The following is a 16,343-nucleotide window of genomic DNA, read 5'->3' on the forward strand; positions in this document are numbered from 1 at the left end:
AAGGGCACAATTAGAAAAAGGCTGCACAGCGTCAGCAGGACTGTTGTGAGATACCATCATTATTATTACTACTATTGTTATTGTAAATAATTATTATCCTTTTTGTAGTGGTGGCCCAGCCCGGCCCGGTTAAGAGGAGACAACTCTAACCGACAACCCTGGCCCACATCCATCCACCCGCCGCTCCTCCTTCTTCTTCCTCTTCTGCTTCTTCTTCTTCTTCTTCTTCTTCTTCCTACTTCGGATTGCTCCACCATGTCGACGACGGAGACGGCGCACAGCTCCACTGAATCTGATGCCTCTGGCCTCGACTACGAAGAGACGCAGCTCACGCTCGCCCCGCCCGGTGCCTCCAGATCCGACCCTGAAAGGAAGCGAGGCCTATCGGACGACCATCTCCCCTCCGATTCCTCCCAAGGACCCTCTGGGAAACCTCCACAATCCAAGTAAATAACACCAGTCATACCCTTGCTTGTGTTTTTTGCTCTCAATTTTGAGCTAAAAAATCCTCCTTTTTTTTTCCTTCTTTGATTGGGGCGAATAGGGCTACTAATCTTGCTTATCGAGTTAACTTTTTCCTCCTTAAGGGCTCAAGTGGTGGGATGGCCGCCGGTGAGGTCGTCCCGGCGAAACGCGCTCAAGAGCTGCACCTACGTGAAGGTGGCCGTCGACGGTGCGCCGTACCTTCGTAAGGTTGACCTGGAGGCCTATGCTGGATACCAGCAGTTGCTTACTGCCCTCGAGGAAATGTTCTCTTGCTTCACTGCCCGTAATTTCTTCCATTCTCTCTCTCTCTCTCTCTCTCTCTCACCCATCTCTAGATTTCTTTGTTGGGGATTTCTTCCTTTCGATTAATCGGCGGGGTTCATGGAATTTTGTTTCCAAATTTCCTTAGGCAATTATCCTAATGAGAGGAGGCTGGTTGATCCTGTGAGTGGCGCAGAGTATGTGCCGACTTACGAGGACAAAGATGGTGATTGGATGCTCGTCGGTGATGTTCCCTGGAAGTAAGTTTTTATCCTCATCAATTAGTCTTGAAATACAGAAAGATGAAAACATAAGTGTATATTTGCTTGTTCTTCAGTTAGACAACGCATGGATCAGCCCCACTGCAGATCTACTAATTATCAAGTTTGTTTTTTGATTGTTTTGCTCCTCTTATGGTCATTCTAACTTTAGACTGATGCATAAATAATGCTACAAATGAAAAGTTACTTCATGTTCAAACATTCTTCCGGACTACTGCTCATTTCTCCCTTTCAAATTAGCATTAGGAAAGTTCTTTCTTGATGAGAATTTTAATTTATGCATGTGAATCTGTGGTTAAGGAAGTTGTTATCAGCCGTTAAATTTATGATAGAATAGGAATCATAGGAAATGCAATGATGTAAATCCAGTAAAGTTATGTCAAAAGAGGAAATGGAATCATTTGTTTGGAGACCCACAATGGCTTATCACAAACTGTCAGATCAAAACTTGTTACAATTAAGAAAGAAAAAGTTTGGAGGATTGCATCTCATCCGGTAATGGCTTTGCATCACTGCACTTGGGACTATAGTTGATTGGTGAAAATGGTAGACAATCTTTCCTTAGGAGAGAGTACCTTGATGATTCGTCTGTCGGCAAATGTAGGAAATGGGCATGCATGACTTGAACTAGGATGTAGTGTTGGATCTGATGACAATTTTGGAAAGTTGTTTCAAGCTGGAATGAATGCTGCTATATTTTTTATCCTTAGCCCTTGTTTTGTAGGACTACTTTTTATTGTTGATCCTAGTTTCTTATGCAGTTCAACCAGTTTAGGAATCAAGAAAAAAACCAGAAACAATTGAAAGCTATGGAAGTTGATTGACGAGCAAGTTACAAGCTTGTTGTATACATAATCCATCTAACTACCCAAGGACCTTTGAAAGACAAATCACCTGGCTGATAATTAGAACTAGCATCCCAATATTCTGGTACCTTTCATGAAATATTTGAATAGACGCAATGGAACACCATTGAACACCCTTTCTTATAAGCAATGAGGAGATCAAGATCAGCAATAACAAGAATCGATAGGCAGGGTATGTCCTGATTCAAAACTATGCACTAGGTACTGGTAGGGGAAATTCTTTATGGAAGATTCATGAGGCATGTGAGGTATCAAAGAAAGAAGTACATGTCCATGCTCATAAACAAACGATCCATTTGAGCAGAATAACGTAACTTCTTATCACGAAGAAAAGATGCTCAATCATGGCTTAAGTGTATGATCATGGAGACCGGCACTTGAAAACAAACAGAACAATAAGTGAACTAGATATGATACAAGGGAATACAAGGCAATATGGCTAACAGGAGCAGACCGGCATTCAATTAATAAGACATGGCTTCTATAAGGCTTTTAACCCATCAGTCATTTTCACATTGTTCCGATGCTTAGTAGTAGTTTGTTGTTCCAATACTTAGTAGTAGTTTGTTGTTTGAATCAAAATCAGCAAATCAGCATGTTCAGTTTTCTTGCATAGTTCAAGGTGCTGCATGATTATCATTTCCACAAGAGCAACTCTAAATTCCATTTTTTGCTCACAGAATGTTCGTTGCTTCATGCAAGCGTCTTAGGTTAATGAAAATCTCTGAAGCTGCCAATTTAGGTAATGTTGATCTCTCACTGCTGTTACTTGATTATCATGTAATATTTTAATAACATCTGTCTCTGTCAATCATTGTAGCCCCAAGAGCACCACAAGGATGCACCAAAGAACAGTGAATTTGATTCACCAACAACCAACATCGACAAATGGCGGTATCATGTACAGAAATTGTCACTCTGGCATCTGTGAGAATGTAGGAATAAAAATACTGTACTTAGGTAAACATGTTTTGGTGTAAACATATTGTGTGACAATAAGCAGACTGGTGTAATCCAGCCAATGGTCCTCTCTTGATTATCTTGTGTCTCCATGGTAGTACTTGGTTTATACTTTTTAACAACTTTGCCTGCGACGCCATTATGCTTCGTTAGAGCTTGGAAATGTTATGAATCCAATTTGCATTGTTATGGTTTGTGGTGATATAAATAGTTGTGTTGCTATACAAGATTGGCATCTGATATACGGCTTTGTTTTTATGGATCTTAGGAAATTTCTCTGTTGCTGTGAACTAAGGTGTTAAACTAGTGCATCTTGGAGAACAAAGTGATGCATCTATGCAATAGTAAAACATCAATGCCTTTTATCGTACTTGTACTAGAGTTTCAGAAAAAATGTTTTGACAAATTTAACCGTACTTTTATTTTTAACAAGTAAATAAAGCTTTTAAATTTGTAACAATTTACTGATATAAGAAAACTCAATCAGTTTTTTTCATGAATATTATTGTTGAAAATTTTTTCAATTAAAGAGATCTGGATGTTGTGGTCAGTTTATCAATAAATCAATGGCTTAAACTGACATGTTTTGACAAATTTATCGTACATATGTCTGTGAGGAGGTAAATTGAAAAATTATAGTGGATCACTATGGGGGAGAGTATTTCCAAGATTCGATCCTTACTCATTATAATAATATCTGTCTTGCAATATCCAACTCAATCTTGCTCTGGCGCGCGACATGTGCCCCTTGTTAATAACCCTTCAGATGGTTAATGTGAATCATGTCATAGTGGATTATTTGGTACTTCGATCCGACCATACTTTTATTGTAAGAAATTAACCCTTCATCGGATCTAATGATTTACCAAAAAAAGAAATTTCTTTATTTTGTTTTGTTGGTTGGATCAGGTTGGGCCATTGGGCTGTCAAAGTAAGGCGGACTGAGAGGCCCAGGAAGTTACAATTATAAAACGGGATGGATTCATTGTATCTGAAGTAACCGGGGTTCTTCCGTTCCTCCATTCTTTACACTTGCTTGTTGCGATCGGAAGAAACAGGGGGCGACGGCGATGGCGGAAGCGATATACCTCGACGGCGTCCGCGACAAGAACGTGATGCAGTTGAAGAAGCTCAACACCTTTTTCTTCCCCGTCCGCTACAACGACAAGTACTACGCCGACGCCATTGCTTCTGCCGATTTCTCCAAGCTCGGTCCGTTCTTTCTTTCCCTCCTCCTAAGAATTTCTTTTGCTCAAAGATATCGCATGCTATAAAATTGGAACGACGAAAGGAATCCCCTCTACTAGCGATAATTAGGAATATCTTGAATCAATATGTATTCCTGTTAACACTGTTCGAACCGAACTAATTCAGAAATTTGATTTAGTTTATTCCGAATGTTTATTTTTTTTTAAAAAAAAAACATCATGCGATAAGAGATGTCTTGGAAGATGGTAATCATGCGTAAGAGAGAACTGATAACAATTAATATGCTAAGGGGAATGCACAATTTCAAATATGCACACCTATTTGAAAGGTTGGTTGGCGAAATGATTCACTCTGTCTCATGCGATAGTGCCATTATTTCTTTGTTTTATCTTGAAAATTTGGCTATTTTCTAGTAGTGTATTTTGGCAATGTGCATTCACTGTCACGCAATTTGCCATCTCAATTGAAATTTAATATGCTACCATGATTTAACAGATGCTATTTACTTGTCACAAATTGTCGATGAAAATGTGGGCGAAGAAAAACAAACATGCTGACACTGAAAGTATTCACCTAAAATTTGTAAAATTCCAACATATGATGCTTTTTTTTTCAGAAAAAATGATCAACTCGTGATTTTTGGAGAAGTTTGGGTAAGTTCTAATAAAGTTTCATGCATCATTTACTGTGATCTAGATGTCTTCAGAAATGACTATACCTGCTTAATAAGGTGTGAGTTGCCTCGGATAGCAAGTGATCGAGCTAATCAGAAAGAATAACAGTATTATGGATCTTGAATTATCTAATTTGTTTGACCTTGGTGATTTGTCAAAATGCATTATATTTAGAATCTGGATATTTTGTAATGCTTGTATGAGTTGAATTTACTTCAAAAAGAGCTACCATATTTACTGTACATCTTCTTCAGCCATGCATTTGCTATTGGTATACTTAGTTTTAGGTAGTGTATAAATAGGAGTGCCAGGTTCAGTCTAGTTGAGATTCATCATTCATGGGCGTATGCGATATGTCTCATTGGGTCGTAAATGGGTCATCTCTCGTCGACCTGCAACACATTTAGTCATCAATGGCACATGATGTGTTTAACATATGAAATCAAAGTTTATAATCCAAGCACGACATGTTTAATTCTTAGGTTTGTTGTGCCTAAAATAGTGTAATGTAAAAAGAAACGCTTCGATTATATTTGACTTGGATCTAGAAAAATTGAGGTATTTTGAATTGCTCGTTGACATGGACAAATTAAGGCAAACCTTTGAAATGATTTGAATTTCTTGAACCGAATTTCTTTAGAAAGATTTTGTTTCATGGTAACATTCTCTTCATGTCACGAACAAAATATCGCAGCTTAACCTGGTTAACATAATGAATAATGCATCATACACAAAAAGAAAATGTGTATATATTCAGAATCAACAAGGCCAAACAATCTGTTCAGACGTGGTAGTCGTCCGATTCAACCAGATATCTAGCCACTCGTGGGGATCTTCGCTTGCTAAATATGTCGACTATCTTCACTATTGCATACTACAATTTCAGCACTTACTGGTTATGTTTAGAGATAGTAAAAGCCTATCTGGTTTGGTGTTGGGTTCCATTATATGGGGTGCCAATTTGGTTATGGGTGCTGACCTTTGTTTGTCTAATATCCAACCCATTAGCCGTTCTCATCTAATGGGATAAAACTTGGTTGTTGTATCCAAGCCATTGTCGTGCTTACGTAGGTGAAATTAAACAAAAATATGTTTGAGCACTTGGGACTTATCAAACCTTCTTTCTGTTTACTAGTTCACAGACTCATGGTGTGCTTATATTTCTGTGCTTCTGTAGCTTATTTCAGCGACGTCTGTGTTGGTTCAATTGCTTGTCGGCTTGAGAAAAAGGAAGGAGGGGTTATGTCTATTTACATTATGACCCTGGGTGTTTTGGCACCATACCGTCGGCTTGGAATTGGTAAGTCTCAATTGTATATCTACTCTCTTAGATTCTTACAAACACTATTTTATTTGTCAATATTCAATATATTTTTCCCTCTTTTGTTTCATGTTATGGGCATCTCAGCCTTCGTTTTTTTTGCATCACTTGCTTTATGATATTTGCTAGCAAGAATTGTAATGATGATAAATAACAATTTCTATTGATTTCTATATGAGGTTGTATTATCCATAATATTCAGGTCATTTGAATCTATTTATTAGTTTTTACACATTTTTCTAATCAAGTCTGTTCATTTAACTATAGAATTTATTAGTAGTTTTTGAATAAGTAAATAACCTCTTTAACTGCAGCTGCATTGATGTTTGTTTCATTAAAGCCCATTCTATAACTTATAGATGACAAATATACCTTTGCATCTACCTCATTTTTGATGTTTTCATGCATCTAATAAGTAGCAGGTATACATGATCGTGTTCTCATCTTTTACCTTTTATTGTGTGAGGATGATTATAAGTTAATACTAGGAGCATAAGAGGTTTGTCCTTCATATAATCTTTTTTTCCTAAACAGGCACAAAAATGTTGAAACATGTGCTCAATTTATCGGAGAAGCAGAACAATATATCAGATATATACTTGCATGTGCAGACAAATAATGAAGATGCAATTGCCTTCTACAAGAAGTCTGGATTTGAAATTGTAGATACGATACAAAATTACTATGAGAACATCAGCCCACCAGATTGTTATGTTCTAAGAAAAGAAGTTCATGCTAAGAAATGATCCCTACAACTCAGTTATTCAAGGCAACAGGATGACATAGCTGCTACTAAACTAAGGTGCTCAGTATTTAGGGTGGTTAATTGTTGCCGCTCCACTTTATGTATCTGTGTGTTTTGCAAATCCCGAGCAGAACGCTACATTTTACCGACAATGGAATGGAAGTGGCTTAGTGTGAGTTTTGCTGGGCCAGAGTAACCAAATGATTGGTAATGAGTAACTGCACCTTTCAGATCTCTCGTGTTGATTTGAGGAACAAGATATTCTTGTGTAGGTTTTTGAACATATGTTCAAGCATGTAGGATGGCTCTGTGGTAGCTCCACTGATCTATGTATCTGTGAAAGTTTCTGGTGAGATGCCCACTAAAGTATACATTGCAAACCCGGTCAAATCTGGTTTTTGAACTGAGTTGATCATAAACGTACATTGTGAACTGAATCTACTAAAGTATACATTCTCAGACATACTTGTTAATTCTTGCTCTGGCTAAATTGTTTCTTAGGTTTTTCTCAAAGGGACTGTTCTATCATAGAACTGTTTGAGAAAATTAAAGAGGCACAAATAGATCTACTCTGAAGCATACGATATGGTCATCATTCCACCAATTGTCTTAATGGATTTGGTTAAAGGAAACGACCTTTTGTGCATTAGATAGCCACAGACATCTGCTATCCTTTCTCTAGAACACATCCATTTATAATTCAAAACTGTATATCAATAACCAAAACTAATGAAATGAGATAAAACTTGCACATGCTCATAGAAGTTTCCATGAAGGACACCTTCCAAGCCACACAATCCTGGCTGGATTTCTCAATTTGTTGATCGGATGGCTTGGGAGGAGTTCTCCACAGAAGTGTTATTCAGAAATGCCTAGAGTTTAGCAGGTCCACCAAATTTAACACAAGTAAACCGGTTTACGTCTTATTAAGGTCGCCCCCGTCTTAATACACATCTTTCGTTACCTATCTGTAGCACAGTTGGTGTGTATTATTCAACAGAGAGATTTTTCAAGTGATATATACAGCCAGAGATTAATCCTCTAATAGGCAAGCCCACCAGAAAATCCATCCCCGTCATGAAGCAAGCTCTCTGTTAACCAATATCCATCCCAGGAACCACCGATCCTCTGTTAAGTACCAGTAGAACCCAGTGAATATGCATATGTACATACTTGCATATCCACATATAAAGGCATATGTTTATATTTAGATAGAGAGTAGACCTGAACCATTGTAAATTCAAAGATCTCTTCTTCCTCCGGACGTGACCCTTGTATCCAAACTCGTTGCTTGAATCGGTTCTATTTCAGTACATGCATGCCGTCAAGAGAAGGAACGTAAGATCTTTTGGTGAGTTATATAACTTCTTTAGAAATTATAGACAGCCAAATTCTCAGATGAGCAGCCTTGCTTACCTCTTTCACCCATAAGTTGCTCAAGATGTTCCTTTCCTTGTGACCAAGCAAAACCCGATATGTTGCATGGTGAAAGATTCTCCGAAAGCGTTCAAACTATCAAATTTTGTCAAAAGAACATGAAGAATGAATACGAGTAACTAAAGTATAACTCTAGCCAATCCCAAGTATTTTTCCAACCTGTCCTAGGTCAAAGAATGGTCCAAAGTAGGGTGACCTTTCAAAAGGATCAAATCCAGCAAACTAGAAGCACGTTAAAGTAATTATTCGTCATACAAAAACATTAACCTACGAGTACCCTTATTGTGAAACCAAGAAAATATGATACCCTGTACATGACTTCAATTCCATAGTCTGGGCGAGGTTGATCATTATATTTTAATGCATCAAGTTGGCATTGTATAGCTTCTTCTGCACTGAACTAAAGCCTGGGATCAGAGTTATGAAAGTTATGGTTAATGAACAGAATACCAATGGTAATACGAAGTCAGATTGTACTTCCAGCTTAGGACCAAAGGGCCTTTTCTTGCGAGATTGAAGCCTGAGAGAAAGAAGAGGAAACCATGATCCATCAACCACAAATATCTTTCTGAAGGAGACAATAGAAAAGGAAAAAAAAAAAGCTATGTTTAAAGATAATATTAATACATCTCCATGAGACTCACAAATTGGAAAAGATAAGCATAGAGGTTTCATCCTTCAGTCCTTAATAAATGGTACTTTGTGTTGTCTTGTGTTGCTACTTATCATAGTTGGCAATTGGCAAATATTTGTTTTTTTTACAACAGTAAAATTATTATCTTGTGACCTTGTGATCATGACTTTGAGTCTCAAAATAACCTTTTGCAATGCAATATAAGACTACGTACAATAAACCTAATGTAGTTCGACCCTTACTCGAGACCCTGCATTGGCAGGAGCTTGTTCGTGCACTGACCGGGCTGCCCTTATCAAAATTTCTTAATTTATTTCTTCAATACCGTGGTAAAGAATAGATTTTGATCAATAGTTTTCATGGGAATCATGTCCAACTTTGTGGAGGCAAACCGCTACACTTAGCTGCCGGATTGGTATGAGAGAAAATTTTGAATCTTCAAAAACAAATGTTTGTTTGGAAGGCACTAATTCTGCTGCTCATGATGTCGTTCTCCTCTCTAATGTTGGTTGATCTATGTTTTTTGCATGCTCCGTCTTAGCAATTTTAGTTCTTTGCTACTTTTGTCTCTTTTCTTCCCCCCGCGCCCCCCCCCCCCCCCCCCCCCCCCCCCCCCCCCCCCCCCCCCTTTCAATTCCCTAAACATCTCAAGAAAAACCACAAGAGACCTAGTTAATGGGATTAAGAGGTAACCTGAACACAATCTAATTCTTGGCCCAGGCACCCATTGCCATGTTTTTTGGGTGTAATGGGTGAACTCAACTTTCACACTAGAAGTAGGCATGAGGGTGCGTTTGGTTCAAGTTATCATATAACCTTGGTTATGTGATTACTAAACATAACCTAATGTTATTTGGTTCAACTTATTTATTTGGAGGGAATAAAACATAATCAATTTAACATTTACTATATAACACTTGATTCAATTTATTTTTAGAATAAATTAAATTAATAATATTAATAATATTAATGATAATAATAAATTGATAATATATAAAAAAATAAATATAATTTTTTAAATTTAAAATAAATTTATATATTTTTAATAAAATAATTATTTTAATAAAATGATTCATTAAATTAATAAATATAATTTGTTAATTTTTTTTTAAATTTAAAATAAATTTATATACATTTTAAAAAAATAATTTGTTAAATTAATAAATATAATTTGTTAATTTTATTTTAATAAAATAATTCATTAAATTAATAAATATAATTTGTTAATTTTATTTTTTTAAATTTAAAATAAATGTATATATATTTTAATAAAATAATTATTTTAATAAAATAATTCATTAAATTAATAAATATAATTCATTAAATTTATTGAATTAATTAACTCAGATTCAATTAGGTTTCACTGTATATTTCAATTAATTCATTTTTAAAATCAGAGGATAATTATGAAAAAAAAATTCGTTAATCCCCAAAATTGCAGAAAATCTTATGTTGCCAAGGTAATCATATTCCCAGATTATAATCCATTTGCTAATGTAGCAGCAATGTTGCATTACTTGGAAATCAATCATAAACCAAATAAGGTTGATAACCTTGGACAATTAACCAAGGTTATCAACGATAACCCCCAACCAAACACCCCCTTGTTAGAGCACATGCAGCGAGATTTTGTCACTGCTTTTTAATCATGCAGTGAGAGAAAAGCCTAGGGAGAGATAGATAGAGGTGCGTCAAAGACTAGACAGAAAAGTATGTTCTGAAATACTTCAGAAATCAACAAAACACCATATTGATTAACTTAAATTTGAGGACTTGCACATGCATTGCAATCCCAAGCTATATTTTAGGGGCACCTTAAACTACTTTATCAATGGAGTTAAGTTAGAAATTTAATGGCAAGGCAAGTTACTTGGCTAGACCTCCATCTAAACACTCATTATGTTTTAACTTGAGTCAACTAAATGACAATGTAGGCAAAAACTAAGTTCATTAATCTTAGCGTGAAGTTTAATTTTTGATCCTTCACTTGATTGACTCAGACGGGCACTAGCACAACTAAATCTCCTATAAAACTAAGTCGAAAATTGAGTTATTTGAGTCTTAGAGTATTGACGAGTAAAACTGCTAGTTTTCGGATACGAGATATTCATTCTAACCACTATGGACATATTTGTCCAATTGATACGCCCGAAGGAATTAATGTTGGACTTATTTGATCCTTAGCGATTCATGTGAGGATTGGCCATTGGGGATCATAAAGAGTCTGTTTTATTTTATTAAATATAACATTATGCCTCAACTTTTGCTAGAAGATGGTACCTAAGATTGTGGTGTTGGTTAATGGCCATACCTCTCATAATAAATTGAATATATTTTATTTATTATATTTCTATTTTCTATATTTTTTTGTTATGAATTCCCTAATTCTAAATTTTTATAGTATTCACTTATAATATTACAACAATACATATTTGATTCTAGATCTAAAATAATAGCTATACAAATAATATTTTAAATATCAGAATACTAATTTTTTTTAAAAAAACCTTTTATAACTTTAATAACTTAATAAATCAATTATCATGTATATAGTTCACAATGCGTGAAGCATTAAGTGTGAAAATGTGAGATTAGGCTACATACTGTGAAAATTTTGTTCAAAAAGAAAAAATTTCTAAAATGTTACTTGACACCATAAAACTAATCACTATATTCTAATTAGTTAGCACTGAAACTATTAACCATAAACAATTCTAATTGCTTCCTAAATGATAGGTAGGTCAAGTTCACCTGACATATTCTCTTATATTTGACAAAGGTGTTCCCGGATTGTCTATGGTGATCCCTAGCTACGGCGTAGGAATTTTCCTCCAAATGGGGAACGCAATCAAAGGATGCTGGGCATCTGGATTGGCCGCCGTATGCGCTTCCCGATTTACCCTGGTGGTCGGTGGGTTCGATCCCCATGTGGCTACGATTATCATTTTTTTTTATATTTGACGTATTTGCAGGAATTTTTCACCTAGGCATCCGCGGTTCGATCCCCAGCTACAGCGATTTTTCTCCAAATGGAGATCGCAATCAAAGGATGCTGGGACGTTTGGGTTGATCGTTACGTGCGTTTCCCGATTTACCCTGGTGGCCGGTGAGAAACTTCCGTGGAACTGGACCGGGACGGGGGCCAGGGATTGAGTCAATGCGACTGACTGAGATTATCATTTTTTTATATTTGACAAAGTTGCCTCCATGGGCATAAGTATGTACTCTGATGGCATAATTGCAACAGTAGAGTAAAGTTCGGAAGATTCATTTCCTTAGTGAATAAATTCCTCTCATCTGAGGCCGCTTGGCATTTCCCTTCCACGAGATGGACCGTGGAGGGGTGCTTCCGGTGCGCATTAGCACCTTTTGCAACAATTATATTTGACAAAGTTGTGCCGTTTTGGGGCATTTTCCGAACCTAGGGGGTGGGCCGGCGGGGTTGGCGATCCGATGGGGCTACCACTTGTTTCGAACCCGCCACACAGTCCCCGCTTCTCCAATCACATGGGAATTCTCTCCGCAATGGATCCCCAAATGCCCCCCTTGACCTTATATTTATCGACAGTATCGAAGAAACCGGCGGAGGGCACCGCACCGCCGATCTCTGCCCTAAATACAAGATTGCCTACTCCTTTCGCATAGACGAGCTCGTCCCCCTCGAAGGAACCTTCGTGGGGATCGATAATCGCAGTTAAATCTAGCAGCAAACAGGAACAAATCAAGGTAAGTGAAGAGACGGAAGCTATAGATTACCAATCGGAGGAAAGGAAATCCGGCACGGGGACGTCCGACGACAAAGCTCGGATGCGAGATGAGGATTCTGACCAGCGGCTTCCGAAGGGAATCGGTCGAAGCGGAGACGTGGACAGCGCCATGGTCTCCCTTTCTCTCCCTCTGCTCCCTATCAGCCTCGGCCCCTTTTTATTTCTAGAAATTAATTTGTTTTCCTCCTTTTAATAAATATTAACAATATAATATTTTAAATTTAACTTGTGGTGGTACCGATGCACGGCATTTTTTTTATCCCATATATTTATTTTATAATTAATCGATAATTATATAGCAAAACGCAATAACGTATGTAGACAAATAACTTGTTTATTGCACGAAGTATATTTCAAAAGATGAAATTCATTATTCCAATAATTTCATAATCAGTCTCACGATTATTTATAAGGAGATAAATTAAAAAATTGTAGTTGATCATGATGGAGAAGGACATAATCAGTCTCATGATTTTATTAAGATTTGATCATTATCTATTTCAACAACTCTGCTCCGTCGTAACCAACTCAACTATGCCTCCGAAGCAGCATGAAGCATATTTACCTCAACCTATTGTTGCATTGATTGAGAATAGGTTATTATCTCATCGAGCATTACTGCCTTTTCTGTTAAGTTTTGAATAATCATTTTAACTAGTTGATTTATTTTAGATTTGATTTGATTGGCTGATTACGTTATCAAATATCAAATAAATTTAAACATCATAAAATTTGAATAATAGCTCTTTGTTACCTGGTCACGCCGTGCTCTGACATAGCTGAATTCATCTTTTGTTTGCTTCCCCTATAGGCTTATCAATTGTTATAGATGGACTAGTTGACTGGTTAATATGTTTAAATTCCATTGTATTGAGGAAATACAATTGAAACTGGGTAAGAGTCGAATCTCGATAAAAATCAGATAATGTCTTTTTTCATCGTGGTCAAATGTAACTTCTCGATTTACCTCCTTATATATGGGTATGAAATCGATCATGTGAAATCACTGAAATGACATATTCTATCTTTTACAGAAAAAAGAGGAAACACAACTGAAGAAATCAGTTTAAACATAAAAAGGGAGAAACTATACAAGAACTACCTCAGTGTTCCTCTTCCTTTTTGCAGCACCAAGCCCATCGAAATTTTCCTTATGTTTCTCACTCTTCTCAGTCTGAGCTTCAGATTCGGCATTGGTTGAAGCATTAGCACAAACAATTGTCGATTGAGCTAGATTAAAATGGCTCATCCTTTTATAATTAAAGGATTAGTTATTTGTCTATACCTCGTCGAAGAGACTTACTATAAAGTTGTGAGATCGAGTAATTCTTGGACCCTTCCCCACCATTTGATCACCGTATATGGTGTCATCACAATCAGACACCAAGCTAACTTGACTGCCTTGGAATTGTCAGCAAATCCCACACACACACACTAAAACCTATAATGCTATAATTGTTGTAACAAGAGATATATTATTCGAATGCCCACGTAGAATCGGTCTTAAAATCACAAATATGAAGATGAAGTTGCCACCCAATCTCTCTCTTTTTTTTTTTTTTAATTTAGTTATCTGATTTTTCGAATCAATTAATTTTGAAAGTGATCGATCTGATAAAAATTTCTCCCAAAGTGGTTGAACTCTTAGATGCCACATAAATTTATCTACTTTTGATTTACCTACACAATAAATTTAAAACATAATTTATGTATATTAAAAAAAATTGATAATATATAAAAATGCACTATCATCGTTAGTCCTTAGATAAAGTGTGAAAATAATTTCGGGCAAAACTGAAAAGAGGTGCTCAATCGTCAAATGCAGAGATGAAGTGAGGAATTTCATATAGGGGGTTTACATGTTGAGGGTGGGGGAGGGGGTGTTTATGCATCACTCCTAATTTGCCTTTTAATTTGCCTCTCATTTTTATACCTCTACATCTTTCGTACTAAAAATTTAAGGATGGGAGCCACTATAATTGTCTCCCCTAACTCCGTTCTTAGTCAGAAGGATGCCTCATTTTTATGTTTTTTTATCAAAAGGACATTCCATTCTGTCTTTGTATATTTTACTTTTTAAAATTATTTTTTTCTATTGTAGCAGCTGCAACTATAAAATTGTAACAGCTATGAGATTTAGCTGCTATAACATAATACTAATTAGTATTGATTATGAATAAATTATTTATATTTTAACAACTATGATTCGTAGTTGTAATATAATATTGTTATATGCTGATTGATCGATGAAGTATCTATATTACAAGAGTTATGAAATATAATTAGTTGATTAGAATTGAAGTGCTAGAATAATATAATATTAATTAAATATTAGTTGATTATAAATGAAGTGTTTATTATTTATTAGTGCTGATTAAAATTAAAATGTTTATGTTTTACTATAATATAATTTATTTATATTATTGAAATATTTAATGAAATTTTAACTGTTATAATAATATAAAAAATAATTTTAAAAAATAAAATATACGAATGGAGGGAGTTTTGATAATAAATAAAAAAAAAAACATCCTCAATCGGTGAACGTGGATAATATCGGACGTGGCACACCTAAAAGGTTTTGGGGGCCTTTTCCGAAAATTTGCCATCAATATTTCACCACCGTACCTTATCTATCGGCAACGCCCTTCGATAAGTCACTGTCTCGGCAGTGGGGAGATCGGTTCGATGTCGGGAATTCTCCGCTGGAAGAAGCTTAGCGTCGTCGCAACTCTGGCCGCTCTCAACGCCGCCGCCAAACCCCGCTGCTCCCCCGTCTACAATATCTGCCGACCCGATCTCCTCCGCCACGATCGCTATAAGTCGGATGGAGGCGACGCCGACGAGTTCCACATCCGCCGAATCCGCGTTGAGGCACACTGTCCCCGATGCTCCAAGCACATGAGAATTCTCTTTCCCAATCTCCCCCGGGACCCTATATCTATCGACCGTATCGAGGAAACCGGCGGAGGGCACCGCACCGTCAACGTCTGCCCTAACTGCAAGACTCCTTACTCCTTTCGCATAGACGAGCTCATCCCTCTCCAGGGGACTTTTGTGGAGATCGGCCGTGTTCCGGGACCAGACCCGGAGAAGGAGAGGAGTGAAGGCGTTGAGAACTTTTGTGGGCCGTGTTCCGGGACCAGATCCGGAGAAGGAGAGGAGTGAAGGTGTTGAGAAAGATAAAGATTGTACCTTGACTCTAGTTGCCACCCCTAGCATCAAGGGCTCTCTTGAAATTGTTGGAGAAGTTAGGGTATAGGTAGTCATTTGTTCCATTCTCCACAAGGCCAAAAAAGAATTAGTAGCATTTGCCTTGCCACCATAGACATGCGTTGGGTGGTTCTCTAGTAAAAGTGGAAGCCGCATTTTAAAATTATGAATAGTTAATTACTTATTTACTTCTTAGCACGCGGTTGACCGATCACATACTTATCAAACCCTTTGCAAATCTCCGTAGGGGTCGGTAAATTCCTCCCTAAATTCGATCCTCCCCACCCTGTTGACAAGGGAACTTTTGTGGAAATCGGCCGTATTTCGGGACCAGACCCGGAGAAGGAGAGGAGTGAGCACGAGAATCGGGCCAAGAACCGGTTCTGGAAGGTTATCGGGTCGTATTACAGCGCAGGCTCTTCGGAGAATGGGTCGGAGGGTTCGACATTGCACCAATCTCTTGGGCCATGATTAACTCGGAATATGAAC

General features: G+C 37.1%; 4 protein-coding genes across 4 annotated transcripts; 3 read left to right on the forward strand and 1 right to left on the reverse strand.

Moving 5' to 3' along the window:
- The first annotated feature begins 221 nt into the window (after nt 1-221).
- Nucleotides 222-3,043, forward strand: LOC141839740 (auxin-responsive protein IAA1-like). Its single transcript, XM_074727556.1, has 5 exons — nt 222-446; nt 588-769; nt 896-1,007; nt 2,575-2,636; nt 2,715-3,043. The coding sequence occupies exons 1-5, from the start codon at nt 256-258 to the stop codon at nt 2,750-2,752; spliced, it is 585 nt and encodes a 194-aa protein (XP_074583657.1). The 5' UTR covers nt 222-255; the 3' UTR covers nt 2,753-3,043.
- An 848-nt stretch (nt 3,044-3,891) lies between these two features.
- Nucleotides 3,892-7,228, forward strand: LOC141839138 (uncharacterized). Its single transcript, XM_074726810.1, has 3 exons — nt 3,892-4,066; nt 5,915-6,037; nt 6,593-7,228. The coding sequence occupies exons 1-3, from the start codon at nt 3,925-3,927 to the stop codon at nt 6,802-6,804; spliced, it is 477 nt and encodes a 158-aa protein (XP_074582911.1). The 5' UTR covers nt 3,892-3,924; the 3' UTR covers nt 6,805-7,228.
- A 288-nt stretch (nt 7,229-7,516) lies between these two features.
- LOC141839139 (uncharacterized) lies at nt 7,517-12,787 on the reverse strand. The gene is made up of 7 exons (XM_074726811.1): nt 12,631-12,787; nt 8,718-8,760; nt 8,548-8,640; nt 8,400-8,462; nt 8,220-8,315; nt 8,028-8,105; nt 7,517-7,931 (listed from the first exon to the last, which is right to left on the reverse strand). The coding sequence occupies exons 1-7, from the start codon at nt 12,750-12,752 to the stop codon at nt 7,845-7,847; spliced, it is 582 nt and encodes a 193-aa protein (XP_074582912.1). The 5' UTR covers nt 12,753-12,787; the 3' UTR covers nt 7,517-7,844.
- Nucleotides 12,788-15,303: 2,516 nt separating this feature from the next.
- LOC141837087 (CLP protease regulatory subunit CLPX3, mitochondrial-like) lies at nt 15,304-16,325 on the forward strand. The gene is made up of 2 exons (XM_074724555.1): nt 15,304-15,752; nt 16,212-16,325. Exons 1-2 carry the CDS (start codon nt 15,330-15,332, stop codon nt 16,323-16,325), a joined length of 537 nt encoding a protein of 178 aa, XP_074580656.1. The 5' UTR covers nt 15,304-15,329.
- Nucleotides 16,326-16,343: the final 18 nt, after the last annotated feature.

This window comes from Curcuma longa, chromosome 11 (genome assembly GCF_044706935.1).
Source record: "Curcuma longa cultivar G26 ecotype Majalengka, Jawa Barat chromosome 11, ITB_CL_G26_1.1, whole genome shotgun sequence".
Taxonomy (NCBI): Eukaryota; Viridiplantae; Streptophyta; class Magnoliopsida; order Zingiberales; family Zingiberaceae; genus Curcuma; species Curcuma longa.

What these genes read in the sequence shown, in the direction of transcription:
- LOC141839740 (XM_074727556.1), top strand. Translation starts at nt 256, where the DNA reads ATGTCGACGACGGAGACGGCGCACAGCTCCACTGAATCTGATGCCTCT. An exon ending in GGGAAACCTCCACAATCCAA is followed by an intron (nt 447 to 587) that starts GTAAATAACACC and finishes TTCCTCCTTAAG; the next exon opens with GGCTCAAGTGGTGGGATGGC. An exon ending in GTCGGTGATGTTCCCTGGAA is followed by an intron (nt 1,008 to 2,574) that starts GTAAGTTTTTAT and finishes TTTTGCTCACAG; the next exon opens with AATGTTCGTTGCTTCATGCA.
- LOC141839139 (XM_074726811.1), bottom strand. Translation starts at nt 12,752, where the DNA reads ATGGCGCTGTCCACGTCTCCGCTTCGACCGATTCCCTTCGGAAGCCGC. An exon ending in CCTTTGGTCCTAAGCTGGAA is followed by an intron (nt 8,641 to 8,717) that starts GTACAATCTGAC and finishes CCCAGGCTTTAG; the next exon opens with TTCAGTGCAGAAGAAGCTAT. An exon ending in CATTCTTTGACCTAGGACAG is followed by an intron (nt 8,316 to 8,399) that starts GTTGGAAAAATA and finishes AAAATTTGATAG; the next exon opens with TTTGAACGCTTTCGGAGAAT.
- LOC141839138 (XM_074726810.1), top strand. Translation starts at nt 3,925, where the DNA reads ATGGCGGAAGCGATATACCTCGACGGCGTCCGCGACAAGAACGTGATG. An exon ending in TGCCGATTTCTCCAAGCTCG is followed by an intron (nt 4,067 to 5,914) that starts GTCCGTTCTTTC and finishes GTGCTTCTGTAG; the next exon opens with CTTATTTCAGCGACGTCTGT. An exon ending in ATACCGTCGGCTTGGAATTG is followed by an intron (nt 6,038 to 6,592) that starts GTAAGTCTCAAT and finishes TTTCCTAAACAG; the next exon opens with GCACAAAAATGTTGAAACAT.
- LOC141837087 (XM_074724555.1), top strand. Translation starts at nt 15,330, where the DNA reads ATGTCGGGAATTCTCCGCTGGAAGAAGCTTAGCGTCGTCGCAACTCTG. An exon ending in AGAAGGAGAGGAGTGAAGGC is followed by an intron (nt 15,753 to 16,211) that starts GTTGAGAACTTT and finishes GAGAGGAGTGAG; the next exon opens with CACGAGAATCGGGCCAAGAA.